We start from the raw sequence: 24,752 nt of genomic DNA on the forward strand, positions 1-24,752 counted from the left end.
GCCATGGGTCCTCTGACATCATTTCTTGAAGTTCCGGATACCACGCTGTTCTTGGCCAATCCGGAACAATGAGTATAGTTCTTACTCCTCTTCTCCTTATTATCCTCAGTACCTTTGATATGAGAGGAAGAGGAGGGAACACATAAACCGATCGGTACACCCACGGTGTTACCAGAGCGTCCACAGCTATCGCCTGCGGGTCTCTTGACCTGGCGCAATATTTTTCTAGCTTTTTGTTTAGGCGGGACGCCATCATGTCCACCTGTGGTTTTTCCCACTGGTTTACAACATTTGAAAGACTTCTGGATGAAGTCCCCACTCCCCCGGGTGGAGGTCGTGCCTGCTGAGGAAGTCTGCTTCCCAGTTGTCCACTCCCAGAATGAACACTGCTGACAGTGCTAACACGTGATTTTCCGCCCATCGGTGAATCCTTGTGGCTTCTGCCATTGCCGTCCTGCTTCTTGTGCCGCCCTGTCTGTTTACATGGGCGACTGCCGTGATGTTGTCTGACTGGATCAGTACCGGCTGGTTTTGAAGCAGGGGTTTTGCCTGACTTAGGGCATTGTAAATTGCCCTTAGTTCCAGAATATTTATGTGCAGGGAAGTCTCCTGACTTGACCATAGTCCTTGGAAGTTTCTTCCCTGTGTGACTGCTCCCCAGCCTCGAAGGCTGGCATCCGTGGTCACCAGGACCCAGTCCTGTATGCCGAATCTGCGGCCCTCTTGAAGATGAGCACTCTGCAGCCACCACAGCAGAGACACCCTTGTCCTTGGAGACAGGGTTATCAGACGATGCATCTGAAGATACGATCCGGACCACTTGTCCAACAGGTCCCACTGAAAGGTTCTGCATGAAACCTGCCGAATGGAATCGCTTCGTAGGAAGCTACCATTTTTCCCAGGATCCGCGTGCAGTGATGCACCGACACCTGTTTTGGTTTTAGGAGGCCTCTGACTAGAGATGACAGCTCCTTGGCCTTCTCCTCCGGGAGAAACACTTTTCTCTGTTCTGTGTCCAGAACCATCCCTAGAAACAGCAGGCGTGTCGTAGGGACCAGCTGTGACTTTGGAATGTTTAGAATCCAGCCGTGCTGTTGTAGCACTTCCCGAGATAGTGCTACCCCTACCAACAACTGCTCTCTGGACCTCGCCTTTATCAGGAGATCGTCCAAGTACGGGATAATTAAAACTCCCTTCCTTCGAAGGAGTATCATCATTTCCGCCATTACCTTGGTAAAGACCCTCGGAGCCGTGGAGAGACCGAACGGCAACGTCTGGAATTGGTAATGACAATCTTGTACCACAAACCTGAGGTACTCCTGGTGAGGATGGTAAATGGGGACATGTAGGTAAGCATCCTTGATGTCCAGCGATACCATGTAATCTCCCTCGTCCAGGCTTGCAATAACCGCCCTGAGCGATTCCATCTTGAACTTGAATTTTTTGATATATGTGTTCAAGGATTCCAAATTTAAAATGGGTCTCACCGAACCGTCCGGTTTCGGTACCACAAACATTGTGGAATAGTAACCCCTTCCTTGTTGAAGTAGGGGCACCTTTACTATCACTTGTTGTGAATACAGCTTTTGAATTGCCTGTAACACTGCCTCCCTGCCTGAGGGAGTGGTTGGCAAGGCAGATTTGAGGAAACGGCGGGGGGGGAGACGTCTCGAATTCCAGTTTGTACCCCTGAGATACTATTTGAAGGATCCAGGGATCCACCCGTGAGCGAGCCCACTGATTGCTGAAATGCTTGAGACAGGCCCCCACCGTACCTGGCTCTGCCTGTGGAGCCCCAGCGTCATGCTGTGGACTTAGAAGAAGCGGGGGAGGACTTTTGCTCCTGGGAACTGGCTGTATGCTGCAGCTTTTTCCCTCTACCTCTGCCTCTGGGCAGAAAGGACGCGCCTTTAACCCGCTTGCCCCTATTGGGCCGAAAGGACTGTACCTGATAATACGGTGCTTTCTTTGGTTGTGAGGGAACATGGGGCAAAAATGTAGACTTCCCAGCTGTTGCTGTGGAAACGAGGTCCGAGAGACCATCCCCGAACAATTCCTCACCCTTATAAGGCAGAACTTCCATGTGTCGTTTGGAATCTGCATCACCTGTCCACTGCCGAGTCCATAACCCTCTCCTGGCAGAAATGGACATTGCACTAATTTTTGATGCCAGCCGGCAAATATCCCTCTGTGCATCCCTCATGTATAAAAGTGCGTCTTTTATATGCTCTACGTTCAGCAAAATAGTGTCCCTGTCTAGAGTATCTATATTTTCTGACAGGGAATCTGACCACGCAGCAGCAGCGCTGCACATCCAGGCTGAAGCTATAGCCGGTCTCAGTATCACACCTGTGTGTGTATATATAGATTTCAGGATAGCCTCCTGCTTTCTATCAGCAGATTCCTTAAGGGCGGCCGTATCCGGAGACGGTAGTGCCACCTTCTTTGACAAGCGTGTGAGCGCTTTATCCACCCTAGGGGATGTTTCCCAGCGTGACCTATCCTCTGGCGGGAAAGGGTACGCCATTAGTAACCTCTTAGAAATTACCATCTTTTTATCAGGGGAAGCCCACGCTTCTTCACACACTTCATTTAACTCTTCAGATGGAGGAAAAGCTACTGGTAGTTTTTTCTCTCCAAACATTATACCCTTTTTTGTGGTACCGGGGGTAACATCAGAAATGTGCAACACAATTTTCATTGCCTCAATCATGTAACGTGTGGCCCTACTGGAAGTTACATTAGTCTCTTCGTCGTCGACACTGGAGTCAGTATCCGTGTCGACATCTGTGTCAACCATCTGAGGTAGCGGGCGTTTTAGAGCCCCTGATGGTTTTTGAGACGCCTGGGCAGGCACAGGCTGAGAAGCCGGCTGTCCCACATTAGGTATGTCGTCAAACCTTTTATGTAAGGAGTCGACACTATCACGTAATTCCTTCCACAGCACCATCCACTCAGGTGTCGACCCCGCAGGGGGTGACATCACATTTACAGGCATCTGCTCCGCCTCCACATAAGCCTCCTCATCAAACATGTCGACACAGCCGTACCGACACACCGCAAACACACAGGGAATGCTCTGACAGAGGACAGGACCCCACAAAGCCCTTTGGGGAGACAGAGAGAGAGAGAGTATGCCAGCACACACCAGAGCGCTATATAACACTGGGATCCCACTATCAATGAGTGTTTTCCCTATAGCTGCTTTTTTATATATATTACATATGTATATATCTATACTGCGCCTAAATTTAGTGCCCCCCCCTCTCTTTTTTACCCTTCTGTAGTATTCTCAGACTGCAGGGGAGAGCCAGGGAGCTTCCTTCCAGCGGAACTGTGAGGGAAAAATGGCGCCAGTGTGCTGAGGGAGAAGCCCAGCCCCCTTTTCGGCGGACTTTGTCCCGCTTTTTCTGTGATACTGGCAGGGGTAATTTTACATCTATATAGCCTCTGGGACTATATATGATGTATATTTTGCCAGCCAAGGTGTTATTTATTGCCCTCAGGGCGCCCCCCCCCCCAGCACCCATCAGTGACCGAAGTATGAGGTGTACATGAGGAGCAATGGCGCACAGCTGCAGTGCTGTGCGCTACCTTGGTGAAGACTGAAGTCTTCTGCCACCGATTTTCCGGACCTTCTTCGTGCTTCTGGCTCTGTAAGGGGGACGGCGGCGCGGCTCCGGGAACGAACACCAAGGTCGGGTCCTGCGGTCGATCCCTCTGGAGCTAATGGTGTCCAGTAGCCTAAGAAGCCCAAACTACCACCTGTTAAGTAGGTTCGCTTCTTCTCCCCTTAGTCCCTCGCTGCAGTGAGTCTGTTGCCAGCAGATCTCACTGAAAATAAAAAACCTAAATATACTTTCTTTCTAGGTGCTCAGGAGAGCCCCTAGTGTGCATCCAGCTCGGCTGGGCACAAGAATCTAACTGAGGTCTGGAGGAGGGTCTTAGTGGGAGGAGCCAGTGCACACCAGTAGTCTAAAAGCTTTCTTTATAGTTGTGCCCAGTCTCCTGCGGAGCCGCTAATCCCCATGGTCCTTACGGAGTCCCCAGCATCCACTTAGGACGTTAGAGAAAATATTGTTCTTTACTGGTCCACTATATGTTCCCGCTAGCCCTATCCTATCATGGTCACTTTCTTGCAGGCCCACCTCCCTTGGGATTCTAGCCCCGTGCTGAATAGCCTAGAGCTAGTAAACTAGTCACACCTTCATATACATTAGGAAGTGTTCCCATGAAAATTAGCTGTGTCTTACCATATTAACCTCTGTAAATGTTTTCTGCTGAAGTTTGCTGAATGAATGCAGATACTGCTGAAAAGCCTGTAAATAAATATATGCATGATTTGGGTTCTGATATTATAACCACTAACACACACACACACACACACACACACACACACACACACACACACACACACACACACACACACACACACACACACACACACACACACACACACACACACACACACACACACACACACACACACACACCACCGTAAGCTGCTCAGAGGCAAATGTATGAAGAGGTGATCGCCCCTTTTTGGGGGGGGAGGAGGGGGGGGGGGATGGAAAGGTTATTACTGCTTATGCAGAAATGTGTTAAAAGGCAGTCCATGCAGAAATCTGAGATTTCTCCTGTGGCACCTTTGGATTCTCTTAATAACACGGTCACCACAGCACGGTGTGATAGCAAAGTGTGGAAGCTCCTTACTAATGCTAGCCATACATCAGACCAACTTCAGACCAACTTTTCTCCAACACTCCAAACTTCCAACCATCCAACTTGTCTGTTTAACTAAAACAGTGCTCCACACATCTAACCAACTTTTCATCAGACCAACCAACCTGACAACCTCTGTCCAACTTGTGATGTCACCGAAGTAGGCGGATAGTGCCTGCCTACAGTACTTTAGTGGGTTTTTTTTAATTCAAAACATGCAACAGTATGGGATGAATATCACCTGCTGATTTATCCCCATGTTCAAACTAGATGTGCGGTGCAGAGGTGGCCGGTCACTCCTGTAGTTGCAGCCGGTCCCTATGATGCTGAAGGCAGTGGAGAAGTGGAGCCTGGTGGCGATGAGGTGGCCGTGCCCTGCGGCCGACACAGGACAGAGGCTGGCGGCCAGTGCGGGGAGTAAGCTGGCGGCGGTGGGGTGGCCGGTATCTGTATATACATACACACACACACACAAACACACACACACACACACACACACACACACACACATACTGTACATAGTATGCAGGAAGCCGGCACTCCTGCTTGTCTTTCAGACAATGTGCGCCGGTGCTATCCTCAAACCATGATTCTGCCGGATAACGGTTAATACAGTGCAAAGATCCGCAAAAGGCAGCACTCCAAGTGACTTTCAAATAAGACAAGTCAACGTCTCAGAAGTATTTTGCTTCAGTTCAGGATCCTGACAAAAGAACTGAAATAAACAACTTCTGAAATGTTGACAAAACAACGCTGACTTATTGTCTTATTTGAAAGTCACTTGGAGTGCTGCCTTTACAGATCTTAATATATATCTATATATCTATATATATCTATATATATATATAAAACCAATAAGTTCATTATGTTGTGATCCCTGAGTGCCGTTTTCCTTATTTTATATATATATATATATATATATATATATATATATAGTAGACAACAAGGTTTGGCACTCCCAAAAATACACATGCAGCTTGCTCCGGTGCCCTGCTTAAGCAAAAGCAACTGCATTATTGTCTTCTATTAGTCTCTGCGGGTGCCGGCTACTTGGTTTATAAATATTTTTTTTTTTAAGGGGCATCACAGGAGGGAGGTTGGCAGGGGACACTGCAGTGAAGGGGTTTATAGTCCTCGGGTTTGTGCTCACCGGGAAAGGGGGAGAAATATGGTGCCGGGGCATATAGTTATCACGGGGGCGTTGGAAGGGGGATATTCTCCACTTGCCCTAATCTTCCTCCCGGCTCCCGCTCACCCTCCACCGCTGACAGGGGTCCCGGTGTGACAGGGGCAGCATGGCAGCAGTGACAGACTGCCGCAGCTGCCCCTGAACCTCATCACTGCTCCAATGCCGCCGCTGACGAATCCTGATGTCCCGGGGCAGTAGTGAAGTACTCCCGCAACCCGTCCATGCTTCTCCTCCTGCCGCCGCTGCCGCGATGACAGGGGCATCACGGCAGCAGTGATGGACTGCCGCAGCTGCCCCTGAACCCCATCACTGCTCCCTCCAATGCCGCCGCTGACGAGTCCTGATATCCCGGGGCAGGAGTGAAGTACTCCCGCAGCCCGTCCCTGCTTCTCCTCCCGCCGCCGCGATGACAGGGGCAGCACGGCAGCATTGATGGACTGCCGCAGCTGCCCCTGAACCTCATCACTACTCCTGCTCCAATGCCGCCGCTGGGATCCTGGGCTGGCCAGCAGTGATGGTGACAAAAGTAGGTGGACACTGTCAGCCTGTGTCCACCTACTTATCATTCAGTTGGAGAAAGAGTTTCCCCTACACCTGAACGATTAGTTGGGAAAATCAAACAGGTTTGATTTTCCCAACTAGTTGGACAGACCGTTTCTGGCCGTTTTTTAGCGTGTGGGAGCATACGGCTGATAATCGTTTCCTCCCACACACTGCCAGATTATCTTTTCCAACCAGCCAACTAGTTGGCTGGTTGGAAAGATATCGTCCTGATGTATGGCCAGCATAAGCAATGAAAAGCTGATGCTTTCATTGCTTGTCAAGTTACACATTTCTACATCTGAGCATGGTGCTATACTTACTTACATGCCCCACCATACTTTGTTGCGCATGCCTGGTTCTCCTTAAAATGAGATTGTGGATCGTTTACATGTGCAAAGTGGCCCCCCCAGATAGGGCAGAGATTGCCAGAGCGGTGAGTTACCATAAAACCTCTCCGATGTCTCTTTTTATACATAAGTGGCGTTACATGATGTCTCTTAGTGTCATAGTTATACATAATCCACTCTATCCACAAGGAAGCATCAACAGCTGATGTGATGAGATTGCAAGCTCCTTTGGGTAAATGAAAAATAAATTGTCAATGTATACTGTATATTTGCATTTACGTTTAGTGGACAGGCCATCATGAACAGGCCATCATCCTAAAGCAATGCCTTTACCTAGCAGACTGATATGGGCCACTTGAGTATTTTAATTTTCAAAAAAGATTTAGTGATCAATGAGATAAAGGGGATAATAATGTTGAATTGGGCTGCTATAATAATGCTGAAGGAGCTCATGTTTTTTTAGGTTTAGTAATAATGAGGGTATGATATTGGTGGCAAGTCACTGTGATGCTCGCTGTATTGTATAACAGTCATTAGGATGCTCTCTATACAGGGTGTTTCAAAAAGATGGACCCGATTTGAAGTAACTATATCTCTGCAACCAAGAACCACCCATGAATGAAACTCTTACCTGTCACGATCCGGGTGTCTGGTCGCCATTTTCTTCCAGTTAGGTGTCTCCTGAGATTGGCTCAGCGTGCCAGGCCCGGGTCATAACTATGTTTGGTTCTACATTTCATTTTTGTGTTACCCGCAGCACCGGCTCAGCGGCCTTCTCAGTGTTTACACTTAGCTTAGTATGGCGCTCTCAGCTCCGTCGCGGCTGTCACCGCCGCACCCGTCATCCTGCTGCATGTGGCATTCTCTGTGGACCGCGGCCGCCGCTGTCATCCCTGTGGCCGCTGCGCGTGTGGCGTGGAGTCTTCTGCTGCCGCGGCCTCCGCCGCCATTATTGTTTGGCACATGGTTCTTTCCCCGTCAAACTCTGTCAATGGGCGCAGCCATGTTGGATAAAGTCACGTCATTCTTTTACCAATCCGAAGCGCTGCTGGTGCCAAGTTGTCAACCAATGCCTGTTCACCAGCGGGTATAAATATCCTGTCCCAGCTCCCAGGAAGTTGTCAGTGCTTCAATTGTCTTCCAGTCTTCAGCTTCACTAGAGACTCTCCTGTGTTATACTCTGCAGTACAGCCTGACTCCCCTGTGATAACTCTCTGCGGTGCAGTCTGCTTCTCCTGTGATAACTCTCTGCGGTGCAGTCTGCTTCTCCAGTGATAACTCTCTGCGGTGCAGTCTGCTTCTCAAGTGACAACTCTCTGCGGTGCAGTCTGCTTCTCCAGTGATAACTCTCTGCGGTGCAATCTGCTTCTCCAGTGATAACTCTCTGCGGTGCAGTCTGCTTCTCCAGTGATAACTCTCTGCGGTGCAGTCTGCTTCTCCAGTGATAATTCTCTGCGGTGCAGTCTGCCTCTCCTGTGATAACTCTCTGCGGTGCAGTCTGCTTCTCCTGCGACAACTCCCTGCGGTGCAGTCTGCTTCTCCAGTGATAACTCTCTGCGGTGCAGTCTGCCTCTCCTGTGATAACTCTCTGCGGTGCAGTCTGCTTCTCCTGTGACAACTTCCTGCGGTGCAGTCTGCTTCTCCAGTGATAACTCTCTGCGTGCAGTCTGCTTCTCCTGTGATAATCCTCAGTGGTGCCGCCTGACTTTTCCTGCTATTGCACCCTGAGTTGGCAGAGTATATGTTTTGGCTAACAGTAGCTATTCTCCAGCGAAACTCTATTCACATTGTTCACATTATCCCACATTACAGCTAAGTGCTGTTCCTGCGATCTCTAGCATCATTCTACTAATTCTTCAACGTTCTCAAGCATCATTAAATACCTTTTACTATTTTCTAAGTTACTGGTCTCAAACCAGTAGGAACCCAGAGACTCTCCTAATGATTATTGTTCTGTTGCACTTTTCTTGACTTTTATTATTTAATAAAAACACTAAAGCTGATGACTTCCGGTGGGCCGCATTTTAAAGGAGCTCTCCGTCCCCTGTCGCCCGAACGAAGTTTAACGGGCTAAATACAGGGATCTGAGCCCCAACATTACATCAGGGGCCAGCGGAGATAGTGGTGGGAAAGAAGGGAACATCTCCCCGGCTCCCCACCGCCTCTTTCCCCGGAGTTCGAGCGCCAGCTGTGGCGCACGCTGCCAGCGGCCGCCATATTGGATGTGGCCGGGCGCCCTGAATCTCACCTCCCCGGCCTGGCTCCCTGCTCCTAGCCCGAGAAGGACATCGTTACCGGGCAGGTCGGGCTACTTACACCTACAAGCTCCGTGGCGCTGCTGCTGGCGGAGAAGAAGGAGACGCCACGGGAGCCCGTCCGAAGCAGAGACGTGGCCTGGAGACGGGTGAGTGAGCCACACTAGGCGCACTACTACCATTACCCGAAACCCGCACTCACCATACTGTACCCCTGCAGCCCGCAGCCTACAGGTACCGGGAGATAACCAATATTGGCAGAGGCATTAAACCTGTACCATCCCGCCGGCCTGCCCCGCTTGGCGCCACAACATTCACTAGGAATAACGGGCTTCCTGGTCTGAGCACTGCAGGCCCCAGGCATCAGAGACCCTGCAGCAACAAGGGTGGAGGACTATAAGGTAGCCATCATACCGCAACACAGCAAGTCAGATCCCGATCCCCGGGCTACATTACACAGCTCCCAAAGCCAGCCAACATCATCGTGACACGGGACGTGGTGATCCACCATAGCAAGCACAGTGGTTACGCCTGCCCCGCTTGACGCCCCAGCATTCACAAGGAATAACGGGCTTCCTGGCCTGTGCACTGCGAGCCCCAGGCTTCAGAGACCCTGCAACAACAAGGGTGGAGGACTGTAAATTGGCCATCATACCGTAACACAGCAAGTCAAATCCCGATCCCCGGGCTACATTGCACAGCTCCCAAAGCCAGCCAACACCATCGTGACACGGGCCGTGGTGATCCATCATAGCAAGCACTGTGGTTACGCAGCCACATTTCCTCCCTGCAGGGCAGGATTTTTCTGTATTCACTTATTTCTATATCGTGCTACTATCACGCTTATATGGATAAATACGTAGCCAAATCCCAAATAGGGGGACGCGGTTCTACAAAAACCAAAGACACCAGGGCATCAACCTCGGTCTCTATTAACTCACCGCCCTCGTCCCCTAATGCCAACGTATTGGATGGCGTACCAGATCCCGCTAGATACACTAGGGCACAGGAAATCTCTGACATACTTTCGCCACTTCTAGACAAGAAGCTTGCAGGACTGAAAGATGCCATCGACTCCACCATGACACAGTTAAAAGACCATAGCTCACGACTGGATGAAGTCGAGCAACGGGTCTCAAATCTGGAAGATGACCTGACCACGGCCCGCTCCGCTGCTGATTCTCAAACGTCTATCATCACCGCGATGCAGGAAAAGCTAGAAGATTTGGAAAATCGCAACCGTCGAAACAATCTTCGTATGATTGGCTTACCGGAATCAGTTAGACCTAAAGAACTGCTAGCCTTGGTCTCCTCCTGGTTGCCTCTTGAGTTGGGCTGCCAGGCAGATGGGGAGTCCTTAGCGATTGAACGGGCGCATCGAATCGGTCCTGACCTTCAAACAGATTGCCGAAGACCTAGACCGGTAATATTCAAGTTCCTCAACTATCCAGATAAAGTCAAAGTGATGGATGCATACCGCAAAGCCCGAGAGCTTTCCTTCCACGGAGAAAAGCTGCTTTTGTTTCAGGACTTCTCCTATAACGTTGCCATGAAGAGGGAATTCTCCCCCACCTGCAAGATCCTGTTCGACGAAGGCATCCGATTCGCCTTACTCTATCCGGCGAAGCTCCGCGTTCAGCATAACGGCAAGACGTATCTATTTGACACATCTCTAGAAGCAAAGAACTTTGCAGAATCCTTGAGACACCGCTCCTCCCCTGCCTCCAAAGACAGAGGCTGATATCGGACTTCACCGTAGAATTAACACATATTTCACCTTCCTCATGGAGGTCATGATCGGTAATGTATGGCTGATCACTGACACTCTCTATGTTCTGCTAATTACAGTACTATTTGTTTGTGAGATTGGAAAGTGCGGGGTCTCTCTGCCCCTTTTCTCCTTTCCCTCTATGTTCATTTTTTTGCCCCTCCCTTTCCCACCCCTCCCTTTCCCCCCTTATCTGATCGGAATTTTATTATTAGGTTATAATGGGTCGTTTAGACCACTGTTATGGGTTCGAAAAAATTTGGAAAAAGGACATATTGTATCATACTGGTTACAGTTACTTCTAATGTTGATGCTATGGCACAGTGTTATCACTCCTATTAATGATCGGGTCTCCCCATCGGCTGGGACATGGGGAGCCCTACGATGTACCTTATTACTACCACACATGTCTGACAGGACAGGTATAGGCTAGAACCAATTTCCCTATGGCTGCCTCTTTAGTAACTAAGACGAAGCTAAAGTTCCTCACTTGGAACGTGGAGGGTCTCAATACTCCAATTAAACGAAAAAAGATATTACAACACCTCAAACGTTTACGACCCGATGTAGCAATGTTACAAGAAACTCATTGGAAATCGGGGGACCCCAATGTGCTTAGAGATAACTGGATCCAGAGTTTTCATGCAGCATCCTTTACCTCTAAGAAACGAGGAGTAGTAATTATATTTCACAAGTCCCTTAGATATAACATACTAGACACTTTGGAAGACGAAGAGGGTCGGTTCTTATTTATTAAAGTGCGGATAGAAGGGGAATGCTACACTCTGGTGACCATATATGCACCGAATTCGGATCATAATGCTTTCTTTTCAAACATATATGTCCGACTACAAGAATGGGCCGAGGGTAGTTTAGTTGTCGGGGGCGATTTTAATTCCACGCTACAACCATCCCTAGATAGGTCAGGTATCCCTAGTAGGCAAAACTACACGGTACCAGCTTCTCTGCAACTCTTAATATCATCCTTGCACCTAATAGATCCATGGCGACACCAACACCCTGTTAGTCGGGAATACACATTCTATTCCCACCCACATGCTACATCCACCAGGATAGACTATTGGCTGCTCCCGGCGGGTTTGCTCTCCAGGTTATGTGATTCAAAAGTAGAAAATATAGCCATTTCTGATCACGCACCAACATGGTTCACACTCAAATTAGAATCCCCTAAACAGACCTCCTTTAACTGGAGATTTCCCTCACACCTGTATACCTCCCCTGACTTTAAATCATATTTGGAGGCTAATTTCCTTAACTATGTTAATGATAATGCACAACACATAGAGGACATTTACCTTTTCTGGTCTGCATCCAAGCCGGTGGTGCGGGGCTACATCATTGCTTATGTGGCCGCTAAGCGCAAGCGCCTAAATCAACGGTTCCACGACCTCGGCCTGGCATTGACGAATTCCTATGCAGCGTTAGTGGCCTCTCCGACGGAGGACAACCGCAGAATATACATTGAGATAAAACATTCCTATGACAACCTCTGCACGGAGAGAGCCCAATATGCTTTAGACTTCCAAAAACACAAATATTTCAGATGGGGAAATAAAGCTGGCAAACTCTTAGCAAATGTAGTTCGCGGCCAGCGCCCTACTTCACACATTCTAACCCTCCGATCTGAAACCCAGACGTCATCTAACCCGACAGATATCGCTGATTCCTTCCTAACTTATTACAAGGAACTATACAAGGCCCCACCAGACGACCCCGTCAACGGCATGACTTTCTTGAGATCGGCAGGGTCTCCCACATTGTCAGGTGAGGACCGGGACTCTCTTATGACTCCTATTACTGAATTGGAATTGGTAACGGTAATTAAACAACTGACTAATGGTAAATCCCCGGGCCCAGACGGACTGAGCGCAGAGTATTATAAATTGCTACTACCCCATATCACACCACACCTCCTGACCTTACTTAATTCCATTTTGGCTGGAAACGCGGCACCCTCCACCTTCAACCATGCCCGTGTAATAGTGTTACCAAAACCTGGGAAAGACCCTACCCTAGTGCAATCATACCGCCCGATATCCCTCTTAAATCAAGATTTTAAAATCTTAACAACACTCATGGCACATAGGCTGCAAATGATATTACCCTCGCTTTTGCATTCATCACAGACAGGTTTTGTGAAAGGGAGAACGTCAGTACACAATATAAGACAAGTAGTCGCTGCCTTAACCATAGCGGCCCAGAAACCAGGTGGGACATCCTTGCTAGTGAGTTGTGATGCGGATAAAGCGTTTGACCGAGTATCATGGTCTCACCTGCTGAGGGTACTACACTGGCAACAGTTTGGCGCCGACTTTGTCAAATTCTTTCGTATCATATATGACTCACCCTCTGCATTCCTTACAGTGAATGGACTGAACACGGACACATTTACATTACACAGAGGCACGAGGCAGGGGTGCCCCCTGTCTCCACTTCTTTTTGATTTAGCATTAGACCCGCTCCTTAGACATTGTCACCTGAGATCAGACTGGCAGGGAATAGGGATAGGTGGCAAGGACCTTAAGGTCACAGCCTACACAGACGACTTATTACTGTATTTCTCTAACCCTCAGGAGGCGTTTCCCGGTCTGTTGACAATGTTGACAACTTTCGAGTCAATCTCTGGGTTTAAAATTTAATAGCTCCAAGACAGAAGCTTTGGCGCTACATCCAAACGCTAAGCTTGACTGGAACTTTCAGTTCCCATTCCGCTGTGCGCACCAAACAATCACATACCTGGGGCTCCAGATACCTGTTCACCCATCTGACTTATACAGAAGCAACTTTCCACGATTAATCGCACGTACCTTGACCGATTTCCAGGCATGGAAACATTTACCCCTTTCATACTTAGGACGATGCCAGTTGATCAAAATGATCTCCTTTCCGAGATTGTTGTATCCCATTCAAATGCTACCTTTATTGATATCGGACACAGATATAAAGACCATAAATAAGGCTTTTAGTGAATTCATATGGGCACATAAAAAACCTAGGATCTCACTATTTAAATTGAGTCAAACACAGAAACTGGGGGGTGTTAACCTACCTTGTATTAGGAGCTATATGCTGGCTGCGAACTACCGCTATGCTGTCGATTGGATTCATGAGACTGAATCCTTTGCTAACACTGACCTGGAACAGGCCTTCTCCCCTGAACTTTCTTTGGTCAGCTTACTGCATACGCGTCCGTCGGCTTTCCCCCACATGGTCCAAAACAACATACTATTGACCTCGACTTGCGCGGCTTGGAGGCAGACACGCTCTAGAATGGGTATATCCAGCTATCTCACGCCTTTTCTTCCTTTGGCCCATAACCCAGACCTTAAAGGAACTGCTGCAAGCACCACCTTGTCCGCTCTGTCGAATCAAGGTACCAGATTGCTATACCAGCTGATATGTAAAAATACCCATCAGACCCGCACATATTCCAATCTTTGCGAAAGCCTACCACATTTTAAAATCCCATTGTTTATATATTTCCAAATTCGTAGTTACATCAACAAATCTATATCCGCAATGTCCACAGAAGACAGGTCCAACACTTTAGACCTCACTCTGCAACAAATACCTAGGATACACACCTCCACAGCATTGCTTTATACATTTATTAAAAAATCTATTGATTGGGAGACCACCCAGACAGGATTAGTAAAGTGGATACCAAATTTCCCATCCATAACTATCCCCACTATGCTTACTGCGTTTAACAAGATCAATAAAACCCTCATCTCGGCATCTTATGCTGAGATGAATTATCAAATTTTACACCGATCATACATCACACCGAAACTAAGGCTTCAAATGGGGGCGGCAGCTGATTCTAGATGTTTTAAATGCGGCATGGTAGAAGCTGACATATACCACTGTTTGTGGAGCTGCCTAGAGGTACGTAAATTCTGGGACATAATACAAACCTTTATCAAAGACAGACTACATCTTACCTTCGACACTTCCCCAGAGTGGGTCATTTGGGACATATACCCGACACCCCCTGCTTCTAAGATGTCGAATGGCCAACGCCTATTATTAACCAAAATAGCAGCAGCGGGTAAGAAAACAATTCTATCGCAATGGATAGCAACAGATTCCCTGTCCCTAGCTCTGTTCTTACCACGTCTATCATATTTATTCCACATGGAATGGTTGGAAATGATACTCAACAGAGAAAACAAAATAAAGAGATTCTTTGAGATATGGCTCCCATATGTTCAGATGTTAGATGGCCCTGTTAAGATCCCCCTGCGACAAGCAGTGATACACACTACATGGTATAATCTCGAAGTGCTAGATCAGGGACATCCACCATTTTAAAAGGAGTCCCACTGGTTAATCCGTGACCCTGTTCACATGATTTCTCTTCTCGTCTTCTTTTCCTTTCTGTACCACATTGTCTTTACCGGCAGATTGATGACCGGGGTGCCACTGTGTACTTGTATCATACACTAATGTATGTAATTGATATACAATTGTCCAATAAAGTATTTGGAAAAACAAAACAAAAAACACTAAAGCTACTTTCAGTTGTCGTGGTCACGCCTTCGGGCTTTGGTGCTGCAGCTCCTGCACATGTCTAGGAGTCCCATCTCACCTCCTAAGTTTAAGTACCCGTCAGCCCCTACAACTGAGGCTTCCCGCTACCAACACCAGCCCTCAGTTGTGACATTACTGTCACGATCCGGGTATCTGGACGCCATTACCTGCCTTTCAGATGTCTCCTGAGGCTCGCTCAGCGTTCCAAGGCCGGATCTCATCTGTGTCCACATACTGCACATTCCTCCTGTCACGCTGAGATGCTGTCACAGCGGCGCCATGTTTGAATCCTGCATGGCGTCTCCCGTTCTCCGTGGCCTCCGCTCCTGTGTTATAGGTGCAGGTTGTCAGTGTGGTGTTCCATGCCTGCCGCGGCCTCCGTTGTCATCCACGAGTCTCAGCATACATTTGTCAGTCTGGCGTCTCCTGTCCTCTGTGGCCGGCGCCGCCATTACAGTTATGTTTCCACATGGTTCCCAAGCCAGTTTTCCCTCCAAGTTCTAACATGGGCGCAGCCATGTTGGATCTAATCACATGCTTCAGTTCCTCCAATCCACTGCCTGGAAATCTGCATAATTGCCCAGCCAATACCTGCATTGCTGCAGGTATAAGTATCCTGTGCCTGGGCCAGGAAAGGGTCAGTGCTTTGTTTGTCATACTTTGTTCCAGTCTCTCTCCTGTGGGTGTGTTTCCAGGTTCCAGCTCCTGTCTCCAGCATCCACCAAAGAGACCCGCACCTGCCTACCATCCTGCGGTGCAGCCTGACTCTGCAGTCCTCCGTGGCTGATCCAGTTTCCAGCTTCCAGCTATTTCATCTGCTTCCAGCAGTATCCACTACCACCGGTAATCATCCTTCAATTCCTCTGTTTCCACGCTCCCTAGCATCTTACTATATTCACTCCGTGTTTCATCACCTGGCTGGTTCCACCCAGCATTCATTCAGTGACTTTATCATCTGGCTGATTCCATTCCGCATCCACTCCGTGTCTTACCACCTGGCTGGTTCCATCCAGCAATTACAACAGCTGATTCAAGTTACCAACTTCATCTGTTCCATCTACTGGCATGTTCCTTGGATATCTTCACTACTACAGCAAGGCCTGGTAAGGTTATTCCATCTAAGGACTGTAACAGCTGTTCTTACCTACCAGTGTCCTGTGTAACCATTTCATGGTCAGAGTGCTCCAGGAATCATATTATTTATCATTGCCATTATATACCTTGAATGCTGTTTGTTTACACGGAGTCTGTTAATAAACTTTTATTTTGAATTTTACCTGGTTGTCATGGTCACACCTTCGGGTTTCCTTTTAACACTTACATGTCCAGGGGTCTGATTAAACCTCCCCGGTTTAAGTTCCTCTCAGCCCCTACAACTGAGGCTTTCTCCTGTCAGCCAAAACCCTCAGTTGTGACAATTACCACTTGCCTTAGAGTATTTAAAATGGTTATTAAAATTTGATAACTCATGAAACCATTTGTAACATTTTGTGTAATTGTAACATGTTGCCACTGTTGAGACAAGAGGCCATCATGTTGATTTGTGCCATTCCCCACCGATGTGTCAAGCACCTGAACACCTCCGGGTGAAGGCCGTTTTCCTGGGTGGAGGTCGTGTCTGCTGAGGAAGTCTGCTTCCCAGTTATCTACTCCCAGAATGAAGATCGCGGACAACGCCAGTGTGTCTTTCTGCCCAGAGGAGAGGTAACATTGCTGCCTTGTCGGTTTATGTACGTTACTGCCGTCACATTGTCCGACTGAACCTGAATGGCTTGATTTTGAAGAAGATGCGATGCCTGTAGAAGGGCGTTGTATATTGCCCTTAGTTCCAGAATGTTGATTGGAAGAGCGGCTTCCTGACTTGACCATTTTCCTTGGAACTGTTCCCTCTGGGTGACTGCTCTCTAATCACTGAGGCTTACGTCTGTGGTTAGCAGAATCCAATATTAAATCCCGAACCTTTTGTCCTCGGTCAGTTAAGAAGTCTGAAGTCACCACAGAAGGGAGATCCTAGCTTTTGGCAACAGACGGATCCTCTAGTGCATGTGAAGATGCGATCCGGACCATTTGTCCAACAGATCCAGCTGGAAGGGACTTGCGTGAAACCTTCCGTACTACAGCGCCTCGTAAGCGGCTACCATCTTTCCAAGCAGGCGAATGCATAGATGCACCGATGTCCGGGTTTGTCTTAGAACATCCCGCACCATCGACTGGATCACCAATGCCTTTTCCATTGGAAGGAATACCTTCTGCGCCTTCGTATCCAATACCATCCCCAGGAACGGAAGCCTCCGTGTTGGTTCCAGATGAGATTTTGGTAGGCTCAAAATCCACCCGTGATCCTGCAGTAGCCGGGTTGAGAGGGCAATGTTGACGAACAACCTCTCCTTGGATGTTGCCTTTATCAGCAGATCATCCAGGTACAGTATTATGTTCATTCCCTGTTTGCGGAGTAGAAACATCATCTCTGCCATTACCTTGGTGAACACCCTCAGTGCCATAGAGAGGCCAAATGGCAGGGCCTGGAACTGGTAGTGACTGTCCTGTAATGCAAACCTTAGATAAGCCTGATGAGGCGGCCAAATCGGAATATGAAGGTACGCATCCTTGATATCCAGAGACACCAAGAATTTCCCCTCCTCCAGACCTGAGATCACTGCTCTCAGAGACTCCATCTTATTTTATTTATTTATTAACAGTTTCTTATATAGCGCAGCAAATTCCGTTGCGCTTTACAATTTCAAACAACAATAACAAACTGGGTGATAACAAACAGTCATAGAGGTAGGAAGGCCCTGCTCGCAAGCTTACAATCTATAGGGAAATAGGCATGTGTACACAAGGAAAGGTGCTATCTATTGCATAGTTGTTCGCCAGATTGCAAAGGTTCTTGGAGGGCTGTATGATATGGCCATACAGCAATGATGAACCGGGTTTGAGAGAAATGGAAAGTGAAGAATGAGAAGACATGTGAGGATATGTGTGGACTGTACAGAGTGGATGCAATTGATAAGAAGGTTTATGAAAGTTATGTGGGCGGTTCTGGAATTTGATATGCTTGCCTAAAGAGGTGAGTTTTCAGGGAACGCTTGAAGGTTTGGAGACTAGAGGAGAGTCTTATTGTGCGTGGTAGGGCATTCCACAGAGTGGGTGCAGCCCGATGAAAGTCCTGCAATCGTGAGTGGGAGCAAGTAATGAGTGTGGATGAGAGACGCAGGTCTTGTGAAGAGCGAAGAGGTCGGGTTGGGAGATATTTTGAGATAAGTGAAGTGATGTACGTTGGTGTAGTTTGGTTAATGGCCTTGTGTGTGAGTAAAAGTATTTTATATTGAATGCGGTAGAGTACAGGTAACCAATGGAGGGACTGAGAGTGGATCTGCAGACGATGAACGTCTAGCGAGGAAGATAAGCCTCCCCGCTGCATTCAGAAAGGATTGTAGTGGTGAGAGTCTCGTTTTGGGAAGACCAGTTAGGAGACTATTGCAATAATCAATGTGGGAGATAATGAGAGCGTGGATTAGAGTTTTAGCAGTGTCTTGTGTAAGGTATGGTCGTATTTTGGATATGTTTTTTAGATGCATGTAACATGATCTTGAGACAGATTGAATGTGGGGAACAAAGGACAGATCAGAGTCAAGGATGATACCTAGGCAGCGAGCTTGTGGGGTAGGTTAGATAGTCGAGTTTTCAACAGTGATAGAGATATCAGGTTGGTACCTACTATTGACTGGTGGAAATATAATTAACTCTGTCTTTGAAATATTCAGTTTGAGGTGGCGAGATGTCATCCAGGATGAAATGGCAGAAAGGCATTCAGTGACACGGTCCAGTACAGATAGGGACAAGTCAGGGGAGGATAGATAGATTTGAGTATCATCTGCATACAGATGATACTGAAAACCAAAAGAGCTGATTAGTTTACCAAGAGATGAGGTATAGATAGAGAAAAGCAGAGGACCAAAGACTGAGCCTTGCGGTACTCCAACTGAAAGAGGTAGCGAAGAGGAGGTAGATTCAGAGAAGCGAACACTGAAGGAGCGATTAGATAGATAGGATAGGAACCAAGAAAGGGCTGTGTCTTTAAGACCTAGGGATTGTAGTGTCTGTATGAGAATAGAGTGGTCTACAGTGTCAAATGCAGCAGATAGATCTAGAAGAATAAGTAGTGAGTAGTGGCCTTTTGACTTCGTAGTGACCAAATCATTAACCACTTTAGTCAGTGCTGTCTCTGTAGAATGTTGGGAACGGAAGCCTGACTGAAGTGGGTCCAACAAAGTGTATGCGTTAAGCAGGGGTGTATTTAGGGGTCCGAGCGCCCCTGGCAAAGTAAAGGACTGGTACCCCTTCCCCCCCATATTTGAAATAGGGAAGTGCCAAAAAAGTGTTGTGGCCACTCAATAGTACCCCAATTCAAATTACACCACAGTAGTGTACCTTACTCACATTACACAGCACAGTAATGTACATTATTCACGTTATGCTACACAGTAGTACCCCTTAAACACATTATGCCACACAGTAGTGCCCATATATATATATATATATATATATATATGGGAAGGCGTGCACGCTCCTAGTTAAGTGGGCGTGGCCTCACAATTTTATATAATGATATCAAACTATAAATATATAATCACACCCCCTACACATGCGCACACACATAATTAGCAGCCTTACACACAATACCCACAGTAGTCCCCAGTATAGTGTCAGATGCACATAATTGTCCCCCAGTATAGTGCCAGTTACACATATGCTCCCACAGTGCCAGATACACATATGCCCCCACCGAGCCATACACTCGTATGCCCCTACAGTGCCAGACACTCATATGCCCCTACAGTGCCACACACTCGTATGCCCCCACAGTGCCGGACACTCAAATGCCCCCACAGTGCCAGATACACGTATGCCCCCACAGTGTCAGATACACACATGCCCACACAGTGCCAGACACACATATGCCTTATGTTGATTTTACTATTAAAGGCAGCACTTTTAGGTAGATTCACTTTTAGAGGCGACAGCTATCCCCCCACCCCTGTGTAGTTCCTCAACAGCAGGGATGCCCATTAATGATCAAAGAATGCAGCAGCAGCAGCCACTGTAATTGGCGCCGGGGTCCAGCACCGCACCACAATACAGGCAAGAAACTCTACATAAACTACACCCCCCAGCAGCCGCTGCTGCATACTGTGAACACTACTGGGCATACCTGCTGGTGAGGAATTACACGGGGGTGGGGGTATAGCTGCTGCCTCTAAAAGTGAATCTACATACTGTCCGCGGGTGGAACCTCTGGACGGCGCCCCCCCCTTGGCTGGCGCCCCTGGCGAGTGCCATCCTCGCCAATAGGAAGATACACCCCTGGCGTTAAGAAAGTGTGTGAGTCGAGTGTAGGCAAGTCTTGAACTTGAACACCCGTAAGTACGGGTTCAACAACTTGAGGTTTAAAATGGGCCTTACCGAACCGTCCAGTTTCAGAACTACAAACAGGTTGGAATAATAACCCTGGTTTTGCAGCTGAAGTGGAACTGGAACAATGACTTGAGTCTGTACCAGTTTCAGAATTGCTTCCTGTAAAGTCATACTTGCTTCTTGAGAAGCTGGTAAGCCTGATTTGAAGAATCTGTGAGGTGGGAGCTCCTGAAACTCCAGTCTGTAGCCCTGGGCTATAAGAACTTTGACCCAGGGATCCTGGCATGACGTTGCCCATATGTAACTGAAGGATCTCAAACGGGCTCCCACCTGCCTGTCTTCCAGGCAGTGCGGTCCATCGTCATGCTGAAGGCTTAGAGCAGTGGTTTTCAACCACTGTGCCGCGGCACACTGGTGTGCCGCCAGCGGCTTTCAGATGTGCCGCCAGGGATGTGCTGCCGTAATAACGCTGATGCACTTTTGCAACGCAGTATGTCAAATTGCCTTCCCGCCCGCCGCCAGCCAACTTCTCCCCCATGTGGCACGTCACTGCTCACGGCTGCATTACCGCCCGCACAGCAGCCGCCAGCAAAGTTCTGCTCCCTGCTGCACCTCACTGCTCATGGCTGCATTAACTCCTGCCTGCTGCCGATGAGGGAGGGAGAGGCAAAAGGAAAAGTCATATTTCAGTGATATTAAAAGTGATATTACAGGTATGGTCAAGTGTATTTGTATTCATTTACAGTAACAGCTGTGGCGAACAGTGTGTGGAATTAATGTGGAGGCCAATATGTGTAATTACTGTGGGGGACAATGTGTGCAATTAATGTGGGGAGACAATATGTGCAATTAATGTGGGGGGACAATATGTGTAATTTCGGAGGGGGGGGGGATGGTGGCAATGTGTGTAATTGCTGTGGGGGGACAACATCTGTAAAAACTGTGGGGGACAATATGTGCAATTAATGTGGGAGGACAAAATGTTTAATTACTGTGGGAGCCAGTGCATTTGTTTCATTACAGTGGGGACCACTGTGTGTTTTAATTCCCCATGTGGGCCAAAGTGTGTGTTTTGGGGGTACTGATGGTGTGCCTTGGCAATTTTAGAATGTTGTTCGGCGTGCCCCGAATCGAAAAAGGTTGACAATCACTGGCTTAGAGGAAGCAGAACCGGGGTTCTGTTCCCGTGTACCTGCAGTTGCTGGTTTTCTGGGTTTACCTCTATTGCCTTTGAAGGCCATAGAAGAACCTTTGGTTTTGGTTTTAAATTTCGCTGTCCGAAAGGACTGCAGAGTTGGAGCAGTGTAGGATTTTCTAGTCGGGGGAGCTGCAGGAGGAAGGTATGTAGACTTACCCGCCCGAGCCTTGGATAACCACATATCCAGTTCATCTACAAAAAGGGCTTCACCTGTGAAAGGTAGGCTTTCCACGCCTTTCCTGGAGTCTGCGTCCACAGTCCACTGGCCACAAGCTCCTGCGTGCTGACACTGCCACGGCAGTGGTGCGTGCGTTGAGTAAACCAATTTCCTTTATGGCCACCACCATAAAGTTAGCAGAATCCTGTATATGCTATAGGAGTAAAATTATCTCCCCCCTGGATAAGGAATCTAACCCGTCAATTAGATTACCTGACCATTTTGCAATGGCCCTAGAGATCCATGCACAAGCTACAGTATAGTGGGTCTCTGGGCCACCCCCGCAGTTGTGTACAGAGATTGGAGTGGTCTCAATCTTGCGGTCTGCAGCATCCTTCAAGGAAGCTGCCCCAGGAACAGAAAAAACTATCTTACGTGACAGCCTAGAAATCGATGCGTCAACTATCGGTGGGTTTTCCCATTTTTTCCTATCATCCTGAGGAAACGGGAAGGATGTGAGTAACCGTTTTGGGATTGAAACTTCTTGACAGGATTTACCCAATTGCTTCAAATAGGGAATTTAATTCCTTAGATGCAGGTAAAGTAGCTGAGGATTTATTTTTTACATTAAAATAAGATTCCTCATCTTCCTTTGTCACTTTGTCAGGGATGTGCAGGACTTCTCTAATAGATTCTATCAAGGCTTGTATTCCCTGTGACAAAGCTGCATGCCCCCCTCCCGAGTCCACCTCACCCTCCTCTGGGTCTGATACATCATCATCATCATCAGCCTGCAGGATTTGGGCCAGAGTACGCTTCTGTGGACAAATGGCAGGGGTCTGAGACACTGGAATAACCACTGAATCTCTATTCATCAGGTCATCAACATATTCCCTTAAGTATTGCGTCTCCTTCTCATTTTTTTTTTTTGAAATTCTTTATTTATACGTGGTCAGGTACATTGAAAAGGCATTCTAGAAATACATGGGACAGGCGGCCAACATAGCCAGCGTCCAAGATAGACCACAAATTTCAGATACATAACAGGGTTAATCAGTGTGGGAAAACAGTCGAGTTCAAACATGGGGATCAGGGGGGGGGGGGGGAGAGGAACGGGGGGGGACGACCACATTTATATTCATACATAGTATATATCTCAAGAACAACAAGATCATAATAGAGGGGAGACAGGAAAGAGACGAAGAGAGAGAGGGTAATAGGAAGAAGAGGTAGTTGAGAAAGATAGGAGTGGGGTTAAAGAAGAATGTCGGAGAGAGAAGGTGGAAGGTGCCCATGGGTCTGCGGGGGGAGCGGGGGCAGACGGAGGGGAACGGCTAGCCACGTTCAGCGGCGAGCCAGGGGGCCCAGACCTGCTCGAAGACGTGGCCCCGGTCGTGGAGGTAATAGGTGATTTTTTCCATTGAGGCGATGTGCCAGATTTTAGTTTTAAGGGATAGTAGGGAAGGTGGTGAGGGGCTCTTCCAGTTGAGGGCGATCAGTGATTTTGCTGCCGCTAGAATGTGTGAGGTCAGCTTTTGGGAGAATTTATTGAGAAGTGGGGGGGGATAACACAGTAGGGAGATCCAGGGGTCTTTCGGCAAAGGAGATTCTAGAAGTGAGTTGAGGAGGGAGTGGACCAAATCCCAGAAGGACATGATAACCGGGCAAGTCCACCATATGTGGAGCATAGTACCTCTAGCTCCGCAGTTCCTCCAGCAGGCCGGGGAGGCGGACGGGAAGAATTTGTTGAGACGGTCGGGAGTGTAGTACCAGCGATAATAAACTTTGTAGGCCGTTTCCTTATAGGCGGTGGCAATAGAGGATTTAGCAATCCCTAGTCTCATGTCCTCCCAGTCTTCGGTTTCGGGTGGAGGCCCGAGGTCCCGTTCCCATGCGAGTTCATGGGGCCGGGATAAAGGTAGGGAGGATTCCAGTAGGAGAGAATAAAGTTGGGAAATTATGCCTTTGGATGAGTGGGAGTTGACACATAGGGATTCAAAGGGAGTAAGGGCACGAAGTAAGGCGGTGGGGGGGGAGGGAGGTTAGAAAGTGGCGTATTTGTAGGAATTGGAAGGGATTGAGTGGTTGTGAGGGGATTTTCTGCTGGAGGTCAGGTAGGGACAGCCATTGGCCCCGATCGGCAAAGTCGATTGGGAATTTAAGGCCCAGTGTTATCCACGCCCGGGATCTCGTACTCGAGAGTCCGGAGGGGAACATGGGATTCTGCCAGATGGGGGTCAAGGGTGAGGGTGTAGTAGTGAGACCCCACTTCAGAGAGAGGGTGTCCCAGGTTTTAAGGTTGAATTTGATGGTGGGAAGAAGTTTAGAGGTTGGGGGTCGAGAGGTGGAGGAGAGTCCCCATAAGGGGGTCAGGTCTGGGATGCCAATGAAGGCTGCCTCAATGTCCAACCAGGATAGTGACCCTGGAGGAGCGTATGAAGTGACAATGTGGGATAAGTGGGAGGCGAGGTAGTATAGCTTAACGTCGGGAAGGCCTCTGCCTCCCGTGGAAGTTGATCTTTTCAGAGTGTTGGCTGCAATGCGGGGAGGCCTGTGGTTCCAAATAAAGCGTATAAGGGCTCGTTGGATATTGCGGAGAAA

General features: G+C 48.2%; 1 protein-coding gene across 10 annotated transcripts in view; it reads right to left on the bottom strand.

Annotated features, from left to right (window-relative positions):
* Window positions 1-24,752, bottom strand: part of LOC134923475 (uncharacterized) — a 196,963-nt gene that overhangs the window by 50,282 nt on the left and 121,929 nt on the right. For 4 of the 10 annotated variants that reach the window (XM_063920758.1, XM_063920755.1, XM_063920757.1 and 1 more), the window contains one exon: window positions 4,254-4,319. The exons of 3 other annotated variants lie outside the window; for them this stretch is intronic. In XM_063920758.1, the coding sequence (XP_063776828.1) occupies window positions 4,254-4,319 (66 nt within the window). Of the gene's footprint in view, window positions 1-4,253; window positions 4,320-13,652; window positions 13,763-24,752 lie in introns of all 10 variants that reach the window. 3 more of the 10 variants (XM_063920760.1, XM_063920756.1, XM_063920754.1) reach the window with 1 other exon arrangement.

The sequence above is a fragment of the Pseudophryne corroboree genome, chromosome 1, assembly GCF_028390025.1.
Source record: "Pseudophryne corroboree isolate aPseCor3 chromosome 1, aPseCor3.hap2, whole genome shotgun sequence".
Classification (NCBI taxonomy): domain Eukaryota; kingdom Metazoa; phylum Chordata; class Amphibia; order Anura; family Myobatrachidae; genus Pseudophryne; species Pseudophryne corroboree.